The sequence below is a fragment of the Lygodium microphyllum genome, chromosome 2, assembly GCF_053477565.2.
Source record: "Lygodium microphyllum isolate KBCC chromosome 2, Lygodium_microphyllum_v1.1.10, whole genome shotgun sequence".
Lineage (NCBI taxonomy): Eukaryota > Viridiplantae > Streptophyta > Polypodiopsida > Schizaeales > Lygodiaceae > Lygodium > Lygodium microphyllum.
This window is the reverse complement of record NC_141136.1, coordinates 137,811,078-137,833,716: the sequence shown is the minus strand read 5'-3', so window position 1 is coordinate 137,833,716 and position 22,639 is coordinate 137,811,078. Positions and strand designations below refer to the sequence as shown.

The following is a 22,639-nucleotide window of genomic DNA, read 5'->3' as shown; positions in this document are numbered from 1 at the left end:
TCTCTCTCTCTCTCGCTGCCAAGAACTCTCTCTCTCTCTCTCTGCCAATCGCTGCAGGAACAGGCGGCAGGCAGCTGAGATGCAAACGGGTGGCTCACAGGTCACAGTCCCACAGGGGTGCAGTGTTACGCACGCAGGCCTTCGTCACACAAGCAGCACACCCGCAGGCGCAGGGTCGCACTTTCGCTGTCTCTCTCTCTCTCGAACCAGGGCGACCCCAGAAGGAAGGTCGCAGCCAGCGAGCAGTAGGGGTCGACGGGGTAGTCACAGGACGACCAGCGCGTAACACTGTGGCGATGGGGCAAAACAGACCCGGCAGACGCCTGAGGGGAGAACTCAGGCAGGGAGCAGCTCACGCGGACAGGTGACGGCAGGGTTATCTCTCTCTCTCTCTCTCTCTCTCTCTCTCTCTCTCTCTCTCTCTCTCTCTGTGTACGGGGGCAGATCTGCTCTCTTTATCGGTGCACAGGGGCAGATTGCATGTGCAATAGAAGAATGACCGCTCCGCAGGCTCTGCTCATCAGAAATCCTCAGTCCAAGCGCAGATCCGTCGTTTCTGTCTGAATATGGTGCTGCCGTTACCTGCCTGTATAAGAGCGCTCAGAGAGTGCACTGAAGACTGCCCAGACAGCAGGTCTGTTGCTGCCTAGGTACGTGAGGGCTGTCCACGCAGAGGCAGGGCAGATCTGTCCCTTGTCCCTATGCAGCGTCCGTGCCTCAGGAGCAAATCAGGGAGCCATACAAACCATAGGTCACAGAGCAGGAGTGTTCACCAACGACAGAATACAGGCGTGCAGGGGTAGGGCTCGCTGAAGGCTGAAACAGACCCTATTGCATGGACGTAGAACAGGGCACCACTGGAACGTCAGGTCACAGAGCCGCACTGTTTGCAGTTCAAGTCGACGACAGATTGCAGGCAAACTGAGGTAGGGCTAAAACAAACCCTGCGCAGAACAGATGGGGGAGCTCAGGCAGCACGCGAAGCAAATTCACACGCCCACTGGTCAGGGGAAGCACGAGCGCCGACAGGAGATCGCGTCCACCGTTCCTCTCTCTCTCTCTCTCTGCACACAGGGCTGAGTCGACGAACCTGCACAGGCCTGAGGGAAGATCTCAGGCTGTGCACAGGGCAGGGAAGCGCGCCTGCAGTACAGGGCTAGTCTGATCCGCCATCGCCATCTCTCTCTCTCTCTCTCTCTCTCTCTCTCTCGTAAAAGGTAATTGTATTAATTACAAAAAAGGTACAAGTTAACATGATTGCAAGATACACGATGGCAGAAAGAATTAAACTCTCTGTATCTTTCATCCTGAGTTACAAAGAAGAGTGTAAAAACTCTCTGTCTCTCTACAAGAACTAAACGACTAAAGAGTTACAAAAAGTCATGGCAAAGACGCAGAGGAAATTGCCATATGCCAGGGAAGTAAGTTCTCCCGAGGGAGCAAGTCAGAGTGCCGAATAAGGTCTATCTGCCAAAGAAAGAGACCTTTAAGCCTAGCAATATGCCCGTGAACATTAGAGGCGGAATCAAAAAGAAAAGCATTCCGAATGGTCTAGTTATGCCAACAGCCCCAATATCTAAGAAAGTGAAACAAGATCTTCATATGTGGCTATGTCGGTGTGGGGTATTTGGGCTTCACAAAAACCCAATCAAACGGGCGTAGCGAGAAACCGACCACCGCTCACCAAACTGCTGACAAGAATGACCAGATTTTCTTAGCGAGAGGGCAAGAAATAAATCGATGACGGGCCGATTCCACACTGGTGGTGCAAAAGAAACAATTGCCGTTGGAGATTCGACGCTTGGAAAGGGCTGAAGCAAGTGGAAGACCACCAATCATCACCCTCCAAAGAAAGACCTTATATTTGAAGGGTGTCTTATTCAACCAGCCCTCCATCACAGTTACCCTCCACCATGACCGGGATTTATGCAATCCCCATAGAGTATTAGCTTTAGTAACCAGCCATTGATGATCTTTAATCAGAAGATGATACACCTGGTTAGTGGAAGCCTTTTCTAAATTCAGCCGGCCTGCAAGGTCCCAGTCCTACCAGGGACGATCCGAAGCAAGGGCAGAAAAGGGTTGTCTGCTCTGGAGCACCATCAAAAGCTGTCCCCATAAATCCCTGTATCCACGAGGGATCCTGAAAAGCCTCCTGGCTGTACGAAACGATATCAACACATCGCGACTGGCAAGGGTGGCATCTGCGACGACTGAAGTCAAGCCCAAACGTGCCATGCAGTTAAATTTTGGTCGAAGCTCATGTTTGCCTTCCTACGAAAGTACCCGCAATACTCCCAACAATTCCAGTCGAAAAGAGTTAGTAGCCAAGCGATCCTCCGTTGGATGCCACTAAGCCTTCTGGAGGACCAGTCTCCAGGAATATACCAAATGGGCAAGCAGAGATAATGAAGGACTGGAAAACCGAGAGTCTGCATTAAGAACATGCCACCAAGAACTCCGAATTTGGGTATTACCATGCAGAAGCCCATGATCCTCAAGAAAATAATGGGCTATAACGACCCACGGGTGATGATACAAGCACATGGCACGAAAAAGAGACCAACGGAGTGCCAGCATATGAGTTTTGGCATCTAAAATCGCCCCACCACCCATGCGTTTGGGGGTGCACGCATGCGACCAAGAAATCCATGAAATGCCTGCATGCAAGGAATCCTTCTTCCATAACATGAAACGAATAGACTGAGTAAGAGCATTCAATGTAGTAGTAGTCCAGGGCAACAATGGCAAGAAATATATGAGCATTGGCAACATTATTGTCTGAGCCACTTTGAGGCGAACATGGAAGGGCCAAGCCTGTGATTTCCAATACAGAAACTTAGCCACTAGTTTCTGTGAAATCCACTCTAGAAGCTGCTTTGGCAGAACATCAACACCCAAAGGATACCCAAGATGCCTGACAATGGAACCACGGGGAACAACCATTCCCTGCCAGTCCAATGACTGCAAATCCGACTCCGTGCAGCTGAGAATGGCCGATTTCAAAGCATTGATGCGAAGACCAGAAGCCTGACCAAAGAGAGTCCAAACATCTAATGCTTTGCAAAGATTATCCTTATCCACACGCAGAATCATAAAGCTGTCATCAGCCAAGGATTGACTAATGAAGTGCTGTCCAGAAGGAAGAAACAATCCAACCAACTGAGTAGAAGCTGCCATATGAGATAACATCGAAAGAACTGGATGAGTCACAAGGGCAAAGAAGAGAGGACTCAAAGGGCAACCCTGCCTCATAGAGCGGGCAAGGACAAATGGCTCGGTAACACCTCCATTCAGCATGACTCGCGAAGAAGCCGCAGAGTCATGCGAAGAAGCCGCAACACTAATGGTATAGATCAGATGAGACATCCGAGCACCAAAGCCCATAGTAGACATAAGTTCTGCAATGAAAGACCGGTCCAGATAATCAAAAGCCTTTTCCAAGTCCAATTGAATCAACACTACCTCCTGATTAGAATGCCTTGCATAGTCAATAGCCAGTTGCGCATTTAATACATTGTGCAGAATGTTTCGGCCCTTAATGAAACCATATTAGAGAGGATGCACAATGGCAAGAAGATACTTATGGAGCCGATTCGCAATTAGTTTGGAAAAGATTTTATATATAGAACCCATCAAAGAAATTGGTCGCCAATGTTTCAACATAGATGGCGAAGAAACTTTTGGAAGCAGTTTAATAAGTCCTTCTTTCTATGAGGAAGGCATGAACCCTGTTTCCCACACCTGCTGAAACAAAGCCGTCAATGGTTTCACCAGTTGGGTAGCAAAAACCCCAAAGAACTCATTGGTGAGACCATCCCAGCCAGGACTTTTATCCTTGGGCAAGTGTAACAAAACATCCATAACCTCCGCCTCACGAATATCTGACTCCAAAGTAGCTTGCATGTCCTGTGGAACCTAATTGTAGACCAGATTATAGAAAACTAAGCGGGCATGAGTAATTTGGTTTGAAGAAGGAGTGGAACCAAGTAGGTCGAGAAAATAATTCCTACACATATTCACAATAGTCTGCGGATCAACGGCCATTTGACCTGCATCCTGGAGTCTAGTCATATTCTCTTGAGCAGGAGAGGCATGGAGAGCTCAAAAGAACTTATGAGTCTGACAAGTACTATCTTGCAAATTCTCCGTCAGATGTTGCAATTTGGCCTGCTGATAAGATTTCAACTGAAACTCTTTAATAAGATCAGCCAAACGCATCGCCAGTGACAGCAAAAATACATCATCTGGAGTGTCCACTAGCAGAGAACGAACCAAAGCCAGTAATTCCTCTGCAGCTTGTCGATGCCGCCGACAAAGAGAGGCATGATGGATCCCATACTGCAGAACAACCCGCTGCACATTAGAGAGCAATCGTTCAAACGAAGTATTGCCCTCAGAGGAGAAGTCCAATAAGAATCTATCAATCAATTGCTGCATGTAGCCCTGAAAGATTGAATGCTTCAAATAAGACGAGTTGAAACGCAAAGGGAGTCTATCCAGAAATTGCTTAAAAGGTGCAATGGGTTGTGCAAGCATCTCAAGCTGTAGAGGTAAATGGTCCAACAAGGTATATTGCTGCAACACTTTCATTTCGAGCATCTCAGGAAGAAAATCATCATTCTGCAAGATGTACATGCGGTCCAACCGCGACCATGTAGTTGCATACTACGCAGAATGGAAAGTAAACCCTGTAGAAGAAGGGTGTAGCCAAGACCAGAGATCTTGCTTAAAAACGGCAAGAGCCAACGCATTCCACACACGACTTTCCGGAGAGTTTATTACCAAATGCTCTGATGTGGATTGTGAAGAATCAACACACATATTAAAATCCCCCATCAAAACACCCCGTCTGCCAAGTGACAAGGAGGTTTGCAAAGTATTCCAAAGATCCCGGTGAGATAAAGGATCATTCGAAGCATAGAGGCTAAGTAACCATAAGATACCTCCTTCAAATAAAACTTCAATCACCACAAAGCGGCCATGTACATCATTTTTAATAAGAATAGGCTGATATTTTTCATGTACAATCATGAGCACACCAGAATAATGCATGGCCTGTGTCCCTGCATAGAACAAACGAAACCCATGGCAATCCACATATAACCGGCCTGTTCACTGGGAAGGGCGGTAGTGTACAACCAAAATAGATAAATGCTTTCACCCAATTTAACAGTCGCCCACTTTACCTGAACTTATAGACAAAGAATCAAGAAGAAATACAAGAAGCTAGAATGCTCCTGTTGCCACACAAACACCCTATTGGCCCCTAAGTTAGGCGCCCCTTGCGGTATTTCTTTATCTTTAGGAAAGAGAAAGTACAATGGGCTGTCTTTCACCTATTCTGGGGTGAAATTTGACAGCATAACAGTACAATTACTGACCCAAATCAAGTTGACCAGGAGGGGAAACTCTGCCCAAGTCTGAATCTTCTGGTTGGAGTGCAGAATTGACCATTTCAACTTGCTGTATTTACTGGTTCAGACCTGTTCTGAAACTTGTTTACAACTCATACTATTCCCTGTACTGTTCAGCCCATTGTAATTACTGGTTCAGACCTGCTCTGACACCTGTTCTCAGCTCATATTATTCCCTGCACTGTCCTGCATTATCTGGGCCAAGTGCCCCTTGATTCTGACATCAATTGGGCTCTAAAATAACCTCTGAACAGTCCAGAATCACAACTGATTTAATGTTGTTTCAGACACTTGCTTGGTGAGGTTACCACCCTCACCTGTTCCTGCTTGTGGGCAGCAAACAACTGCTCCTGTTCATGGAGAAAAGAGGCTCTTGCCTCATGCAAAAACAGCATATTCCACACAGCTGTACCTGAATCAGAAGAAAGGCCCTTGATTCTGCAGCATAACCATACTGTAAGGGAGAGAAAGAGAGAGAGTAGGAAGCAAGCTCAAGCCTCTGTGCATCATAGACAAGGTAGACCAGCTCTCAAGAGCTCTCCATCTGCAGCAATCCATCTCCCTTTCACAAAAATGAGCCCCCCGTGCATTGAAACTCATTTTTATGCTGCCCTCTCTCTCTCTTTTGGGAATTTATGCCCAAATTGTGACACATGGCATACATGTAACAATTTTCCTGTTTAAACCTTTCGGTCTAAAATTCTCATCCTCGGTTCAAAATTTGACCTCGGCACAGACCAGAGGATTAATCCTCGTACAAAAACGAAGATAATGACATGAACAGATTCTGGGGTCTAAAAATAGTAACTCCCTAAATTTTAGGAGTTGCTTCCATTGCATCCCCACTAGTCTTCTGACCATCTTTGCAGACTATGGCTACATCCAAATCTGTAATGTAACTCAACTGAAAGTGAATTTCCACTGATAACCCCACATGGACTAATCTCTTGAAGATTTGTCCATCTTCACTTTGGACTAGTCTCTTCCAGGCTAGTTCTTCAACACACTTGTCCATATACACTTTCACAAGTCTCTTCCAGGCTTGTCAATCTACAGTGCCATCAGTCTCTTCCAGACTTGTACTAGACCTTAACTGTCCAGTCTTGACTCACTAGACATTCCTGTCCGTTTCACATACTGGCCATGCAACTCAAGCGTTTAGATTTCAAGAGGAATCCTTCCAAAAAGAAAAACCAAATAAAATATGTAATAAAGAAATCAACAAAAAGGTAATAATTGTCACAGTCTTGTGACATACCTCCCTCTCGAAATCGCAAACGTCCTCGTTTGCATGAATGTCATACATGCTTCCAGCTAACCCAGTGAACTTACACTTAGCAGCACATGTACAACACATACATGCTATCAGTCAACATTATGTACTGAACACACTGTTAACACATGTATGTTCTAACTGTGAAACATGGTAGACTATCATCATGTGACTCCACATCACTGTTTCCAGATATAGTGGCCGATACACCACAATGATATCCCCATAGTGGCAGATTCTCATTTGATGACTCCACAACACCCTGACTAGAGATCTAGTGGCCGGTACATCAAAATGATATCCCCACTGAGTCAATTCACAGAATACATGCCCGATCGAGTAACCATTGTTACAACATGTATTCAATTCAATAGAAGTAAAAATTGTATTCTTGCAAGCAATACTTACTTCTTTAGCACTGAGAAAACCATATGGACACAATAAGTGTTAACCTGTACAAAATCTATTTCTGTACATAATTTTTTTCTTAAGAAATTGTCACTTTGACAATCTATTTCAGCTTAGACATACAAGAGGTCAAGGTAGGTTGCAAGCGAAATGCTTCAAGGTAAAGTTCCAACACATTAGGTGACTCTGCAAGTTCACCTTCGTCCATCCACTTAGCATCTATAGCTGGATAGTTCTTGAACTTAACCAAGTACCTTCTAGCAACCTTGCCTTTCACTTTCCTTTCCTTGTGTGCCAATACCTGTTCTGGAACAAGAATTTCATCAAGTTCCTCAACTTCGGGCTGTTCCTCAGCTGGCATATCTTCTGGCACATCACCCACATAGGGTCTAAGAAGACTTACATGGAAAGCATTATGAATCTTCCAATTGTCAAGTAATTTCAGCTTATAACTGACATCACTAATCTTCTCTGTTACTTGAAAAGGCCCATAGTATCGCATACTAAGCTTAGTGAAAAGACTTTCCTTGCCTTTCCACTTCTTTAAGCGTGCCTTTTCAAACCGCAACAGTACCCAACACCAAGTGAAAACAACAATTCACGACGGTGATGATCAACAGCTTTCTTTTGCTTTGCCTGAGTCCTTTCAAGGGCATGCTTAACTTTCTGATACATTTCCCCCATACTCTGCACATACTAATCTGCCTGAAAGATCTTATCCTTTGTATGCAAAATGGGAGGAACCTTTTTACCACCTTCAACAATTTCAAAAGGGGCTTTGCCTGTTGACGAATGCACAGTATTATTGTATGCATACTCGACCAAAGGCAAATACTGCTCCCACCTTGACTTGTGCTCTGACACATAGCACTTAAGCAGATCCAAGACAGTAGAATTTGCCTCTTCTGGCTGTCCATCAGTCTATGGATAAAATGACGATGAGAACTTAAGCGTTGTGCCCATGTTCTCAAATATGCCTCTCCAGAATAGACTTGTCATCCGTGGATCACGGTCACTGACAATAGACTATGGCATACCATGGTACTTGAAGACATTGCACATAAACAAACATGCCATTTGATCTGGTTTTATCTTCTTCCTGACAGGAATGAAATGAGCCTGTTTGCTAAACCTGCAAATAATAGTCCATATCCCATCATTTCCCGTCTGTGTCCTTGGGAGATCAAAGATAAAATCCATAGCTATGCTTTCCCATGGTTTATCTGGAATAGGCAATGGCTGTAAAAGCCCTGGTGCTTTTTGCCTGTCAAACTTGACCTTCTGGCAAATCAAACACTGCCGCACAAAAGCATCCACGTCTCTTCTCAAAGTAGGCCAATAAAAGAATGTCTCTACTGCTTTGACCGTTGCATCAATACCACGATGCCCTACATACGGTGGAGAATGACTCTCTATCATAACTTTCCGTCTCAAAGGCATAGTCACACATAGTCTACCATGCATCAACATGAAACCATCCTTGAGAAGATAATGCTCATGATGTTGTCCATTGACAAGCTAATCAAAGATCCTTGCAAAATCTTCATCATCAACATACTGTTCCTTCATATCATCAAGCTCATGATGATAAGAAATTGACACAACTGAAATTTGTGGCTTCCTTGACAAAGCATCAGCCACAACATTCTTTTTGCCTTCCACATGCATAATCTGAAAATGAAACATTGACAAAAAGTTTGCCCAACGCATATGCTTTTCTAACAGCTTAGTCTGAGTTAAGAAATAACGCAATGTCTGATGATCTATTTGGACAACAAAATCTGCCCCAAGTAGGTAGTGTTTCCAACAAGAAAGCGCATGAATCACAGCCAGCAATTCTTTCTCATAGACCTGCATAGTCTTCTCTGGCCCTCGCAAGATTCTACTTTCATAAGCCACTACCCAGCCATCTTGCATTAACACTGCACCAATGCTATTGCCACAGGCGTCACACTGGACAACAAATGACTTCCTAAGATCTGGCAGAATGATCACTGGACTAGAAGTCATCTTTTCTTTAAGAAGATTAAAAGCTGAAATCTCTTTCTGTGTCCATTGGAAAGGGATTCCTTTCTTCTATAAAGCATGTAAAGGTGAAGCAATCTCTACAAAATTGCAAATGAACCTCCTGTAATAAGAACACAAACCCAAGAAGCTTCTAACATCATGGACAGTCTTCAGATCTGGCCATGTTCTAATTGCTTCAACCTTAGCAGGATCCATTCGGACACCATCCTTTGACACTATGTGCCCCAGGAATTGGATTTCTTCCAAGAAGAACTCGCTCTTCTTGCCATTGATAAGCAACCTATTACTGCAAAGCTCATCAAAGACTGCTTTCAAGTGTTCTCTATGCTCCTGTTCATTCTTTGAAAAGACAATCATGTCATCAAAGAATGTACCAACAAACTGCCTGTATGGACGAAAAATCCTGTCCATCATTCGATTAAACGTAGCAGGAGCATTAGTAAGTCCAAATGGCATTACCAAGAACTCATAGAGACCAAACGTGGTCCTAAATGCAGTCTTATGCACATCCTCTTGCTTAATCCTGATCTGATGGTATCCACTCTTCAGATCTATCTTGCTGAAAATTAACGCTCCTTCCAAACAGTCAAGGATGTCGTCAATCCTTGGAATGGGGAACCTATTCTTGATGGTACTCTTGTTCAACGCACGATAATCTATGCACATGCGCCAAGAGCCATCCTTCTTCTGCACTAAGAGCACTGGTGAGCAAAAGAGAGATGAACTTGGCTGAATCAGCCCTTTCTCTAACAGCTCATTCACCTGGCTCAATATCTCTTTCTGTTGGGCTGCACTGACCCTATATGGAGGTCTATTTGGTGGGCTACTGCCTAGCACCAAATCTATTGCATGATCCTCAGACCTCTCTGGTGGCAACTGTGATGGTAATGAGTCAGAAAAACAATCACTGAACTAAGACAAGAAAGCAAACCTGTCTCTATCTAACATAGAAAAATTTGACTCATCATTATCCTTGACATCACGTGCAAAAATCAAGTACGCAGAAAGATGATTCTTTATTACAGATGTAATGACAGAAGCCGATACAACAGGTACAGACTCTCCTTTAAGCTTCACATCAAGCACATGAGTCTTTCCCCTATGTTCCAAAGTCAGTGTCTTGTTAAAGGCATCCATCACACCATGCTTTCTGAACATCCATGGCATTCCCAACAAGACATCACAGCCTTCAAGTGGCATGATATAAAATTCTTCTGCATCAACATAAGACTGTACATGAAGACGCAGCTTTCCAAGAATGGGTGTCACAGACTCTGATGGCCAGGACATGCCAACCCTGCCTCTGCTGTGTAGCCCATCTCATCTGCTCTGATGCCCAAAGTAGAAGCCAACTCTGGTGAGATAAAGTTTGCCTTAGCTCCACAATCAAAGAAAATGAGTACATGTTGATCCCTAACTTTACCCCAAGCTCTGCAGAGCTCATTAGCATCCAAGTGTGATTTGTCTCCCAACATATCTGGCACTAAACCTGCTGAAGGTTTGGGCTTCTTTCCTTTCCTGTCCTCTTTATCATCATCAGCTAATCTCTTATTCTTGTCCGGACAGTTAGACGCAATATGACCAGTTTGCTCACAGATAAAGCACTTCCTCTCAGCCATTAAAGCCTCTCTCTTCAAGAGACTTGCGCACAAAAGGTTTCTTCTGGTCCTTTGACTGCTGTCTAAAGAACTTGGCTGGCTTCTTCTTGAACTGCCAAGATTTACCTATGCTTTGAGAAATCTGAGAAACCTGTTTACCAAATGGCTTCTTTGCTGAAAATTTTTCAGATTTGTCATGTTTAATGCTGCCTCCAAAACCACTTGACTATCCCAACAATAATGCATTTCCTCTAGTGGCATTCTCAATTAACTGAGTCAAAGTGGTGACCTTTGTCTTTGTACAATAATTCCGGAGTTCCTTGGGCAGCCCACAGCAATATTTCTCTATCTGCTCGGTCAATGGCACAACCCTGTAAGAAGTGACTAGAAGCAAAGCCTCCCAAAACTTCTTCTTATAGTCTTCTAGATCCTTGCATTTAGATACATCGATCTCAAATTCATTGGTCAACCAAGCAGAAGCAAATACTTGCTTAAAGTAAGTCCAAGTGGTAGGAGCCTGTCCTTGCATCAATAGTGTACTCCACCACTGACTAGCATTGTCCTTAAGAAAAGTGGCAGCTTTCCGGACCTTAGAAGGCTCTGTAAAGTTCCCTCTTGCAAATGCGGCATCAAATTGCTGTAAGAAAGAGAGAGCCTTAGTCCTATCATCAAATCCTCGAAAGATGTCAAACTGTACAGCTGCACCACCTTCCTTTTATGGCTTTGGCTTCTCATGAGCCATCAAAGGATCCGTAGGATATGCCTGTAACATAGGAACACTAACAGATGGCATGGAAGTTGCCGGACCACTGACTACAGGGCTTATAGACACAATACTTGCTTGCTGATTTTGATAACCAGCCATGCCAAAAGTGCCCTGTGGCATGCCAAAACTGCCCTGAACTCCCTGAAATCCAGGCTGCATGCCTATATTGCCATACATGGGGTTTGGCATAAAACCCTGTGTACCCCCGAACACTGTTCCTGGTACATAAATCTGGTTTCCATGTGCATAACCAGCCATACTCTGAAATACAGATCCACTTCCAAAGTACCCAGGATGTACAGAGGTCGGTGGGAAAACCTGTCGTAAAGCCTGAAAACTGTTTCCCTGTCCATTTAGGCCAACATTTGGCTGCTGTAAAATGGCAGGCTGAACTGGCAATGCCTGTGTAACTAGTGTTTTTGCCACCTATTCCTGGACAGTCGGAACCAATCTTGGAGTCTCCATTGACTCCACAAGCTGCCTTGGTGTTTCCACTGAATCTGCAACATGCTTACCCTTATCCTGGACCTCTACTGGATCCGAAATCTTTGCAGGTTGCCCAACTTGCTGTAAAGGAAGGGAGGGCTGCAAAAATGCCAAAAACCTTGGATTCTGCATCACTTGAGTAAACGTACTCACAGCAGCAACTAACTGAGTCTTGAAAATGTCTTCATCCATAGAAAAAGCAGTAAGAACTTGTGGCTCAACCATAACAGGAGGAGTAACAAACTGTGGAGGTCTAGAAGACTCTCCCGCCTCATGAACAATAGGAATCTCCTGTGATGAAGACGCTTCCTCTCTGGTGTCTTCCTTTCTATCAGCCATAATGCACAATTCTGTGTCTTACACCCAAACAAACCCTGGCTCACTCTTTAGGGAAAAAGTGATTCGATCCCGGCAATGGAACCATATAACCGGCCTGTTCACTGGGAAGGGCGGTAGTGTACAACCAAAATAGATAAATGCTTTCACCCAATTTAACAATCGCCCACTTTACCTGAACTTAAAGACACAAAATCAAGAAGAAATACAGGAAGCTAGAATGCTCCTGTTGCCACACAGACACCCTGTTGGCCCCTAAGTTAGGCGGCCCTTGCGGTATTTCTTTATCTTTAGAAAAGAGAAAGTACAATGGGCTGTCTTTCACCTATTCTGGGTGAAATTTGATAGCATAACAGTACAATTACTAACCCAAATCAAGTTGACCAGGAGGGGAAACCCTGCCAAGTCTGAATCTTCTGGTTGGAGTGCAGAATTGACCATTTCAACCTGCTGTATTTACTGGTTCAGACCTGTTCTGAAACCTGTTTACAACTCATACTATTACCTGTACTGTTCAGCCCACTGTAATTACTGGTTCAGACCTGTTCTGACACCTGTTCTCAGCTCATATTGTTCCCTGCACTGTCCTGCATCATCTGGACCAAGTGCCCCTTGATTTTGACATCAATTGGGCTCTGAAATAACCTCTGAACAGTCCAGAATCAGAACTGATTTAATGTTGTTTCAGACACTTGCTTGGTGAGGTTACCGCCCTCACCTGTTCCTGCTTGTGGGCAGCAAACAACTGCTCCTGTTCCTGGAGAAAAGAGGCTCTTGCCTCATGCAAAAACAGCATATTCCACACAGTTGTACCTGAATCAGAAGAAAGGCCCTTGATTCTGTAGCATAACCATACTGTCAGGGAGAGAAAGAGAGAGAGTAGGAAGCAAGCTCAAGCCTCTGTGCATCATAGACAAGGTAGACCAGCTCTCAAGAGCTCTCCATCTGCAGCAATCCATCTCCCTTTCACAAAAATGAGCCCCCCATGCATTGAAACTCGTTTTTGTGCTGCCCTCTCTCTCTCTTTTGGGAATTTATGCCCAAATTGTGACACATGGCATACATGTAACAATTTTCCTGTTTAAACCTTTCGGTCTAAAACTCTCCATCCTCGGTTCAAAATTTGACCTCGATACCGACCAGAGAATTAATCCTCGTACAAAAACGAAGATAATGGCGTGAACAAATTCTGGGGTCTAAAAATAGTAACTCCCTAAATTTTAGGAGTTGCTTCCATTGCATCCCCACTAGTCTTCTAACCATCTTTGCAGACTATGGCTACATCCAAATTTGTAATGTAGCTCAACTGAAAGTGAATTTCCACTGATGACCCCACATGGACTAATCTCTTGAAGATTTGTCCATCTTCACTTTGGACTAGTCTCTTCCAGGCTAGTTCTTCAACACACTTGTCCATATACACTTTCACAAGTCTCTTCCAAGCTTGTCAATCTACAGTGCCATCAGTCTCTTCCAGACTTGTACTGGACCTTAACTGTCTAGCCTTGACTCACTAGACATTCCTGTCCGTTTCACATACTGGCCATGCAACTCAGGCGTTTAGATTTCAAGAGGGCTCCTTCCAAAAAGAAAAACCAAATAAAATATGTAATAAAGAAATCGACAAAAAGGTAATAGTTGTCACAGTCTTGTGACACCACAACTTTTCCTGCTTCACCGTGACTCTTGTGCTCAACAGCACACAAGACATCCCACTGATTCTCATGCAATACAGTCCATATGGCATGTTGCTTATGGCGAGAACAAATGCCTCGCACATTCCACGTGGCTATCTTCATGTGTATTCAAAAAGAAAATCAGGTATGAGGCACAGCTTGCCTCGATTTAACCTTTTTTGATAGAATGTCCAAGGCTCCCTCATCCAAAAAATCAGCTAACACGGCAAAAGAGTTCTGACGGGCAAATTTGGAGGTAGACAGTATATCCGCTGTCTTAGGGATGGAACGGGGATAACGACAATCCCATGGGGTAATCACGTTACCTCTAGTATCAAAAGCCAACTTAGCAGGTGGACCCCTTGGACCATCTGTATACACTTTCTTGGGAGGCTGATGACGGGAAGCAGAGGAAACTATAGCAGAAGCAGTGTGCTCTAAAGACAACATTTCTTTCCTGCGCATATAAGTGCGCATGGAATCTTGTGAGGCAATAGGCACAGTATCCACCATGCCAGCATCAAACCTTTTACCTTTTTTTGCACGTACATCTACCCAATCATTGCCATGGGAATCCAAACCCGAAACATGTTGTTTACCTTTATCCAAAACTTTAGGTGGCTGGGTTGCATCCAGCGACGGAGCATCAAGCACCATATCTTCTATGGGCAGCACAACATGCTCAGCATCTGAAGTCGGTAGCTTCTCTGGGCATTTGGCCATAAAATACCCCAATTTCCCACATGAAAAGCAATGCCCTGAAAAGTTACCCCATTTCAAAACGAAAATGCAAAGGATGCATGCCAGAGCAATTAAGACGTAACCAAGCCGGGCTTTTCCTAGCAATGTCCCATAACATACACAAACGGTTATGATTCATGGCTCTGAGGCTCAGGGGGACCAGAACAGTGCCCACCACAGCCATGGCATCCTTTAACATTGGCCAATAGACAGCCGGACAATTTTCCACTTCAACCCACACCGGGCATTCACGTTGAAGCAGGTGGTGAAAATCTGCCATTGGGCGCCATGGCACAACATAGACCAAACGGCGATCAAAGAACAATGGCAATTTAAAGAGAAGATCAGCACAATGCTTCTCAGATTTCAACAGCACCTCATAAAAGCCTCGGGGTCCAACAAAAATCTCTTCAACACACTCCCCTTATAGCAGACTGTGCAGCCACTGGCGAATACGGGAAAGCACTGGGATCCTACCAGTGAAGAAGAGTATAACAGCACGTTCATAAAAGGCTGAAAAAGAGCGCAATACATTTTTCGGGTCCACAGTGGCTTCCAGAACATCTTCAGTTCCAGAGTCAGAAAACGTTTCCTGATTATGTTGAACATAATCGCCAAGCAGAGTGTTGGCAAAATCCAGCAAATGCTCCCAGTCAACATCTTGAGAGTCCACAGAATCAGAGGCAACCTGAGCATAAGAACGATCCTGATGATCCATTGTCTCTTCCAAAGTATGCTTGGTGCGTTTGCCCGCAGGCTAGAAGTCAGGACCAGGGGGCATCTCCTCTATGCAAGGAACCATATCCTCTGGTTCCTCTGTATCAGAATCCGGACCAAGGGCTGCCACCGTTTGGTCTATAGAAGCCATATCCAAACCAGCCATGTTATAACACTATGTGTGCCGGTCAGAGGCCGAGCCAGGAGCCCACGGGAGGCAGAAACAGTGCAGGCCTCTGTCTCTCACTCTCGGCCAGAACGGACCCTGCACTGGACTGATGACGGGGCTTAGGCAGCGCGCACACAGGAACAGATGCCCGCTGGGCAGAGAGGGCACGTCCACAGGCAGGGAACACGAGGCCTCTTGCCCTTGCTCGCTCATGCTCTCACTCTCGCTGTGTGGCAACCTGGGTGTAACAGGCCGCTTCTCCTTTTGCTGGCAAAAAACGGTCAAATCAGGGTGTTCTACAGCGCGGTGCCTAAGCTGAGCAGGACGAACACGATCAGTAGGACTGCAGGCCAGCACGGCAGGCGAAACCAGTGGGCATTCGCAGAATGGAAGGTCCATTTCGACGGGACGTGTGCAAGTAGAGTGACAGGGCCTGAACAGGAAACTGCTGCGGGACAGGCCTGTTCTTCAGAGGGCAACAGGTCCGGTTGTCAGACTGGGCAGCGGGCTGCCACAGGAGGCGCCGCCTGAGCAGGAAACCACAGCGGGACAGGTCTGCTCTTCAGCGGGCAACAGGTCTGCTTGTCGGGCAGGGCAGCGGGCTGCTACAGGAAACCCACAGGCAGGGCAACAGGGCATGAGCAAGAAGCGGCGGGGCAGGAGGCCTGGGGCTGGGCAGCCGCCATCGTTTCCTGCATCGCTCTCAGTCTCCACTCCATCAATCTCTCTCTCTCTCTCTCTCTCTCTCTCTCTCTCTCTCTATACCTACTTACCTTGGATTGTCCATTTTCAGCCCAATCACTTCATCATTATGTTTTGCTTCTCCTTTATGGTCAGATGACCAAAGAATGTAAATGGAACAGACAAATTTCCACATGTACCTCCCAAAGGTATAATGTTTCATAGTGTCTCTGACGGAAAGCTTATTTGCGAGTTATTGGACCTCTGGTTCCTTTCTGGATAGCCATTTTAAGGAAGAATATAAGGAGAGCTAAGAACGACTAGGACTACACTATTCCTAGAAAGTGGTTTTTAGATACGATATCTGTATCAAGAAGAACCAAAATATCCAGTTACGTGCAGTATCGTACAACTTCTATCACTACTTATGTATGATGACATACCTGAACTCGAAAATAGACTGGAACTGTGGTGGCAAGAAAGAGACCGCCTTCAAAGCGTCAGGATCATACGATGCATCTAAAATGCTGTTGCAATCACGCAATCAATTCAATCATGGATCTAGAAAGTATAAATGGCACGTCTATTGATGACTTATGAAGTAAATTACCACCCTGAACTGCTTTGCATGTTCTCTGGTAAGTTGCATGTGATCATCTTCAACAGGTAGACAAGGAGATAAATGTGATATCATTCAAAATAGACCGGTTCTGCAGTCGGCTTCAAATTTTTTTGCAATTTGAAAGTTGTAACTGTAAACTCACAAACTTCAAACTGGTTAATCAGACAATATTAAAGTACAAAATTATCCCGAAACTTGACTGCAATTCCAGCAGAAAAGAATGCTTCAATCCAACCATGTACAAAATGCAAGACACACAACTAATTTGCTTACAACCGTACCTGATAGTGAAGATCGATAGCAATCGATTATTGCCTGTATGAACTAATTACTTATCTGCTTAGGTCTAGCTTTAGTGCCTAAATGGAAATAACAAAAACAAGCTCTTTAAAGGCTATGCTCAAGGCTAACGATTTCGAAGAAACGAGAACATGCGGATAATTTCTAAATGTGGCTTCGGAGACACAATGGAAACAGAAAATTCTAAATGTCGCTTCGGAGACATCATAGAAACTGCGAAGACACATCCAGAATTTGAAAAACAAAGGTTCGAGAAGCTTCTAGTATTCTGAACATGAAAGACGCAACAAGGTCTCTATCGTGTTGATCAAAAAAATTCGCCATTTTCCAAAGAGAAATAGCCTAAAACAAGCTATGGCATAAATATAGAGATCTCTCTATGAATAGAGCGGAAGCTTAGATGCCGGACAGTTACCTCAACGCGCACATTTACCCTAATTGCTTGTAAAAGAGGCCAAAACAAAGAAAGAACAAAACTCTGCATCGACGCCTCACGAAAATTCCCATGCAAACTCAAGCTTTATGCACAGCATCATGATTACATTTTGCCATAAATATGTCGTTTCTTTCCTGTGAGAAGGAGAAAGCTTCGAAGAATCCTGAGAAGCCCGTGCTTACCTCCTCAAGTTTCCACAGTTATCGCGGAGATGATCAGATTACGGATTGTTCTGCGAGAAAAAATTTATGGAAAGCGAAGGGAGGCTAACTTGCTCAAGGTGACAGAAGGTTCTACTTCGCTGAAACTCGATACTAGACAAGAGTAAGGAGACTCCTTGAAAGGTGACGAAGGTTTCGCTTCACATAAACTCGACCATAGACTAGTTGCTAAAGGACGCACGGTGAAATATTTTACCCTTGCCAAGTCACCCCGGAACAAGGCAGAGTAAACAATTACACTGGCGTCCGTATGTCGGACCCGGGACGATAACATGTCTCAAACCCCCTGAATTCCAGGAGCAGGACTGAGCTCCATCAAGCTACTCATATACCCGCCCTGCGTCGCCCCGCTATGTAAGCTAGCCGCCTGTCGACCCTTGCCAAAACATTGTGCTTAAAACATACTCTTCATAGAGGCTTGCATCAAGGCAATATGCACTAGCTGGCGTCCTTGCGAAGCTCTCATGTTTACAAGCAAAGAGAAGCACCGCATTTTCATGCGTAACCAATCGCACGCTCCACATGTAGTGACTTCAAAAAACCCAACAATCGCAAACGGCAAAATATACTTTCAAAATCTCGATTCCATTTTTACAAAATATCTATTTCTCAAAAGCAAATGAACAAAATTCCAAGAATGCAATGCAACTTTGAGAAAGAATTGTACACATGACTCTCATATTGAAAGAGGCAAACAACCTAACTTTTAAGAACTAATATCTGATTCTACAAATATTTCTCTCTCAACAACAAAAGTGTCTATCTTCCAAGATTCTATATGGAAGGGCCTCACAAAATAGTTGCCCTTTAAGAAAAAATAACTTAATCAACCAATAGTTGGGGAGTGGCTAACTTAAAGCCCAGAGATGTTCACCTAAGGTGTTTGATTGATAAGGGGTGCAAGGCATCCAAAAATTTGCTGTGTAGAGCCATAGTAGGCCTCATGTCATGCCCAGTGCATAGAGGTTTGCAAATCATGCTTCATCTCTTCTCGAGGGAGCAAATAATGGGCACAACAACAACCTTGCGAGGATTTTGCACGTGTTCATGTTGGTGGGCACCAAACAAACATGTTGGTCACACCCATGCCACGATGGTTTCACTGTTCCTATTACTTTGGTGTAGTATACATAAAACATCACGATGCTTCAAATGTTTCCATAGAATAGCGCAATTGTAGCTTGCCAAAATTATGATCCCAAAAATGAAACCCAAGTGGTAACCACTAAATTAGAAAAATCATAAGGGAATTATCCACTTACTTAAACATCCTTTTACAAGCATGATCACCAAGATGCAAACATACGATAATACAAATGCATGAAGTTACCAATATAATGAACAATGTCCTTTAAGATCAAGACAAGGATATCTCCCCCTCTCTAAATTGGATGATGGAAACATAAGAAAGCAACCCCTCTCATCCCATCATGCCAATGCACAAAGGGAAGAGGAGAAACATCTAATGAAGAAGAGTGAAGTATGTGTCCAGTTGAAAACCAAGAAAATGGATAGCCTCCATGGGGGTCTCAAGAAAGGCTATACCTTAGCTTCAAGAGGAGAAGCCTACATGCTAGTAGTCCAAATGTGTGCAACTCGACCAAAAAGGAGCAATTGATATAGAACTACCAAACTATGCAAGTCTATGCTCCCATCCTAACTAAAACATAAGCAATAAAGATAAATACCATATCAAACCATAGGATATGCATGCCTCTACTTCAATAAAGATGATTTAGATTCTTTTAAGTTAGATTAAGAGTTCCCATTACCAAAGGATAGGCATGCTAAAGATTTAGGATACTGGTAAGAGTAGAAATATCCTGCAAAAATGTGAGAAAAAATAGCATGCCTACTAAACCTATAAAGTGAGGTCAGAGCTTGATCAATGTCACATACATTTGAATCAAGTGAGGCACAATTCTCCACAATCCTCTAGATCATAAGCTCTCTTAGGAATGAGCTCGGCCACTACTGGATAGGCAAAACATGTAGATGGCAACTCAGAAGGAGAAGTCAACGCCACATCCTATCTATCCTTAAGGGAGATGAGGAGTGCCTAAGCACCAAAGTCCATAGGAGGGGTAGTGGACTAATTAGACAATCCCTCGAGTGTAGTGATGGGTGTTAGCTAAGAGGGTGGTCTTGTAACCATGTGATGCTATGAGTCTCCACTGATTCATGTGGGCACCTTTGTTCACATGGTGGATAAGCCCCAAGTACTAGAGCATGATGCCCTCTTGATTGGAGAAGGGGCAATGTGTTCGAGTTTATAGATGGAGTATGAGGGTAATGACTTGGGTGGAATGCCCTTGGCCTTTTGTATAACATTCATCAAAGTGCCCTACTTTTGGCAATGCTAGCAGTACTTAACTATTTTTCTTAGGGACATTTTTATAAAATGGTTTCAATCATGTGGGAAATTTGCCTTACTCCTCATTATCTAACTATGTCTTATTGTTGTTTTTCCCACTCTCATGCTTCCCCTTTTGAGAGGTCAAAACAAGGTCCCCTTTGGATATGGCACAAGGGATTTCCCATTAATCTAATCAAACAACCTTGCAAAACACAAAGGTTGACAATCAAATTTGTAGAAGATGGGTAACTGCAGCTGTGAGATTATTTGTTGCATGAAATTGAAGTATTTAGGTGAAGCCATGTTCATGAACAAAGTGACTTACTCATTCTATAACTTCAACTGGCTAGTGGTGGTGGCAAATTCACCCAAGCAAACTCTCATTAATAAACATGAACATCCATTAAAATGCAAAACTTGTCTAAATTTTCAAAGCACTTGTTAATACATATACTCTGAATAGTCATATAAGAGTTGTGCATTATGTACTCAACAAGTACATCCATAGTTAAGAAATGTTGAAATCCTTCTTTAGGTGAATGCCCCTCACTAAGCAAAGCTATCATTTGTAACCGTGCTACTTTCCATTTTTACCTCCTTTAACATGTCCACAAGGCTAGAAAGCCCTTCTAACCCTTCAATAAGAAGAGGGAATGTCTACATATAGTCATTGTGATTAGCCTAAAACAATATAAAAGGATCCCACAAAATACTTGTGCTTGATGAAAAAATAACTTAATCAACCAACAGTCAAAGGTGATTAGGAGGGGTGGCACATAACGGTCATGAAAAGAACCTTCAAAGGGACCACCATGAGGAGGTTTCACATGTTTATAATGGTGGGCACCATGGATAGGTTGGTCACGCCCATGTCCATAGTCTTTGTTGTATATACAAACCATCACAATGCTTCAAATGTTCCCACATAATAGCACACTTGTGTGCCAAGATTGTGATCCTAAAACTAAGATACAATGTTTGTGTTAGTTGTAGTAGATAACCATGGAAAATAACTTCATGAAAAAATGTGAGCATTTTTAAGCGAGTTTCCAATGCCCTCGATAATCAAGGAATAGAGATATTTGTTGCATTGAAGAAACAAAACCAGGTAATGGACCAATTATGAAAGAAGTGAGAGGCAAATGCATTTGATGAGTTGTGAGTGGCCATATCTCTCTCTCTCTCTCTCTCTCTCTCTCTCTCTCTCTCTCTCTCTCTCTCTCTCTCTCTCTCTCTCTCTCTCTCTCTCATGTCTGGTGATAAACATTTTTGGGATGATATGCATGATGCTTTTGTGATCTTGCCACTCAAATGTTGCGGTTGCTATGCCTTCTCTAATGCTCTCCAAAGTTTGTGTGTTCATTTGCATTGCAAGGCATGCTATGAATTGAGAGTAATGAAAGCTTGGAGTTGGCCTTACAAAACGTAAATGGCACCCACCACTACCGAATGGATTTTTGATATATATTGTGATGAACAAATGCATGTATGAATGCATCCAAAGATAATTTATACTTTGATTGGAAAAGACTTTCATTAACACTAATCATTACCTTAATTCGGGCAAAACCACCTATCTCTTTGTCATTCATCTTTCTTTGGTATGTTCACCATATCTTAAAGAAATATTTACATTAGATCTTGCAAAGTCTTCAAAACAAAGATATAATCAAATAAAATTTGGTTATTGTAATTTAGTTTTCTCTCTCTCTCTCTCTCTCTCTCTCTCTCTCTCTCTCTCTCTCTCTCTCTCTCTCTCTCTCTCTCTCTCTCTCTCTCTCCCCTTTAGCTTAAGTATACTTACATGAGTTTTATCTTTTGGTCTCCTATATTTCAACCTATCTCATGCATCTATGGGTATAAGCTTAAAGTACACTTGCAAGTTTGTCGAAATTGTGTGAACATATTTTAAGGGCATACATAAAATTTGTAATGAGCTATTAATTATCTATATTTTTCTTTCCATTTCTATCTTTCTACTACTTGAGAGATGGAGAAATTGATCAAACTCACACATTACAGGATACATATAACTTTCCAGTCCAGGGAGTCCTCTTCAATCTTATGTAACATTTGATAATGATGCCTTTGTCCACATGAACAAAGGATATTGATGAAGAGGTTTTAGAAATTGTGTACAAACAACCTAAGTCTCAATAGCACCCTTTCCCCATCATATGATAGAAGAAGTACATGGAACCATAATCGGAGTTGTAAGAAGTGGATGTAAGTGAGGTGAAAGAATAGACAATGCCAAACTTTCCCATACACACATGCATTTATAAACATAGAGGGATATTAAGAGTGGGATTTTAATATTTGTTTTGTTTTAGGATAGATTATAGTTATCTTTGTTGTCATGATCTGTGTATAACTAGAGTTTGAGCATTGTTATTTGCTTGTGTAAT

At 43.4% G+C, this 22,639-nt stretch overlaps 1 protein-coding gene and 1 pseudogene across 1 annotated transcript in view; both read right to left on the bottom strand.

Annotated features, from left to right (window-relative positions):
* RCK (DNA helicase ROCK-N-ROLLERS) overlaps positions 1-18,211 on the bottom strand; it is a 164,545-nt gene extending 146,334 nt beyond the window's left edge. Inside the window, exons 1-3 of the mRNA XM_087698996.1 lie at positions 17,837-18,211; positions 16,917-17,048; positions 16,740-16,823 (exon numbers count right to left, since the gene is read on the bottom strand). Of these exons, the coding sequence (XP_087555122.1) occupies positions 16,740-16,823; positions 16,917-16,990 (158 nt within the window). The 5' untranslated portion in view covers positions 16,991-17,048; positions 17,837-18,211. The remainder of the gene's footprint in view (positions 1-16,739; positions 16,824-16,916; positions 17,049-17,836) is intronic.
* Positions 7,202-7,782, bottom strand: LOC148040378 (uncharacterized; annotated as a pseudogene).
* Positions 18,212-22,639: the final 4,428 nt, after the last annotated feature.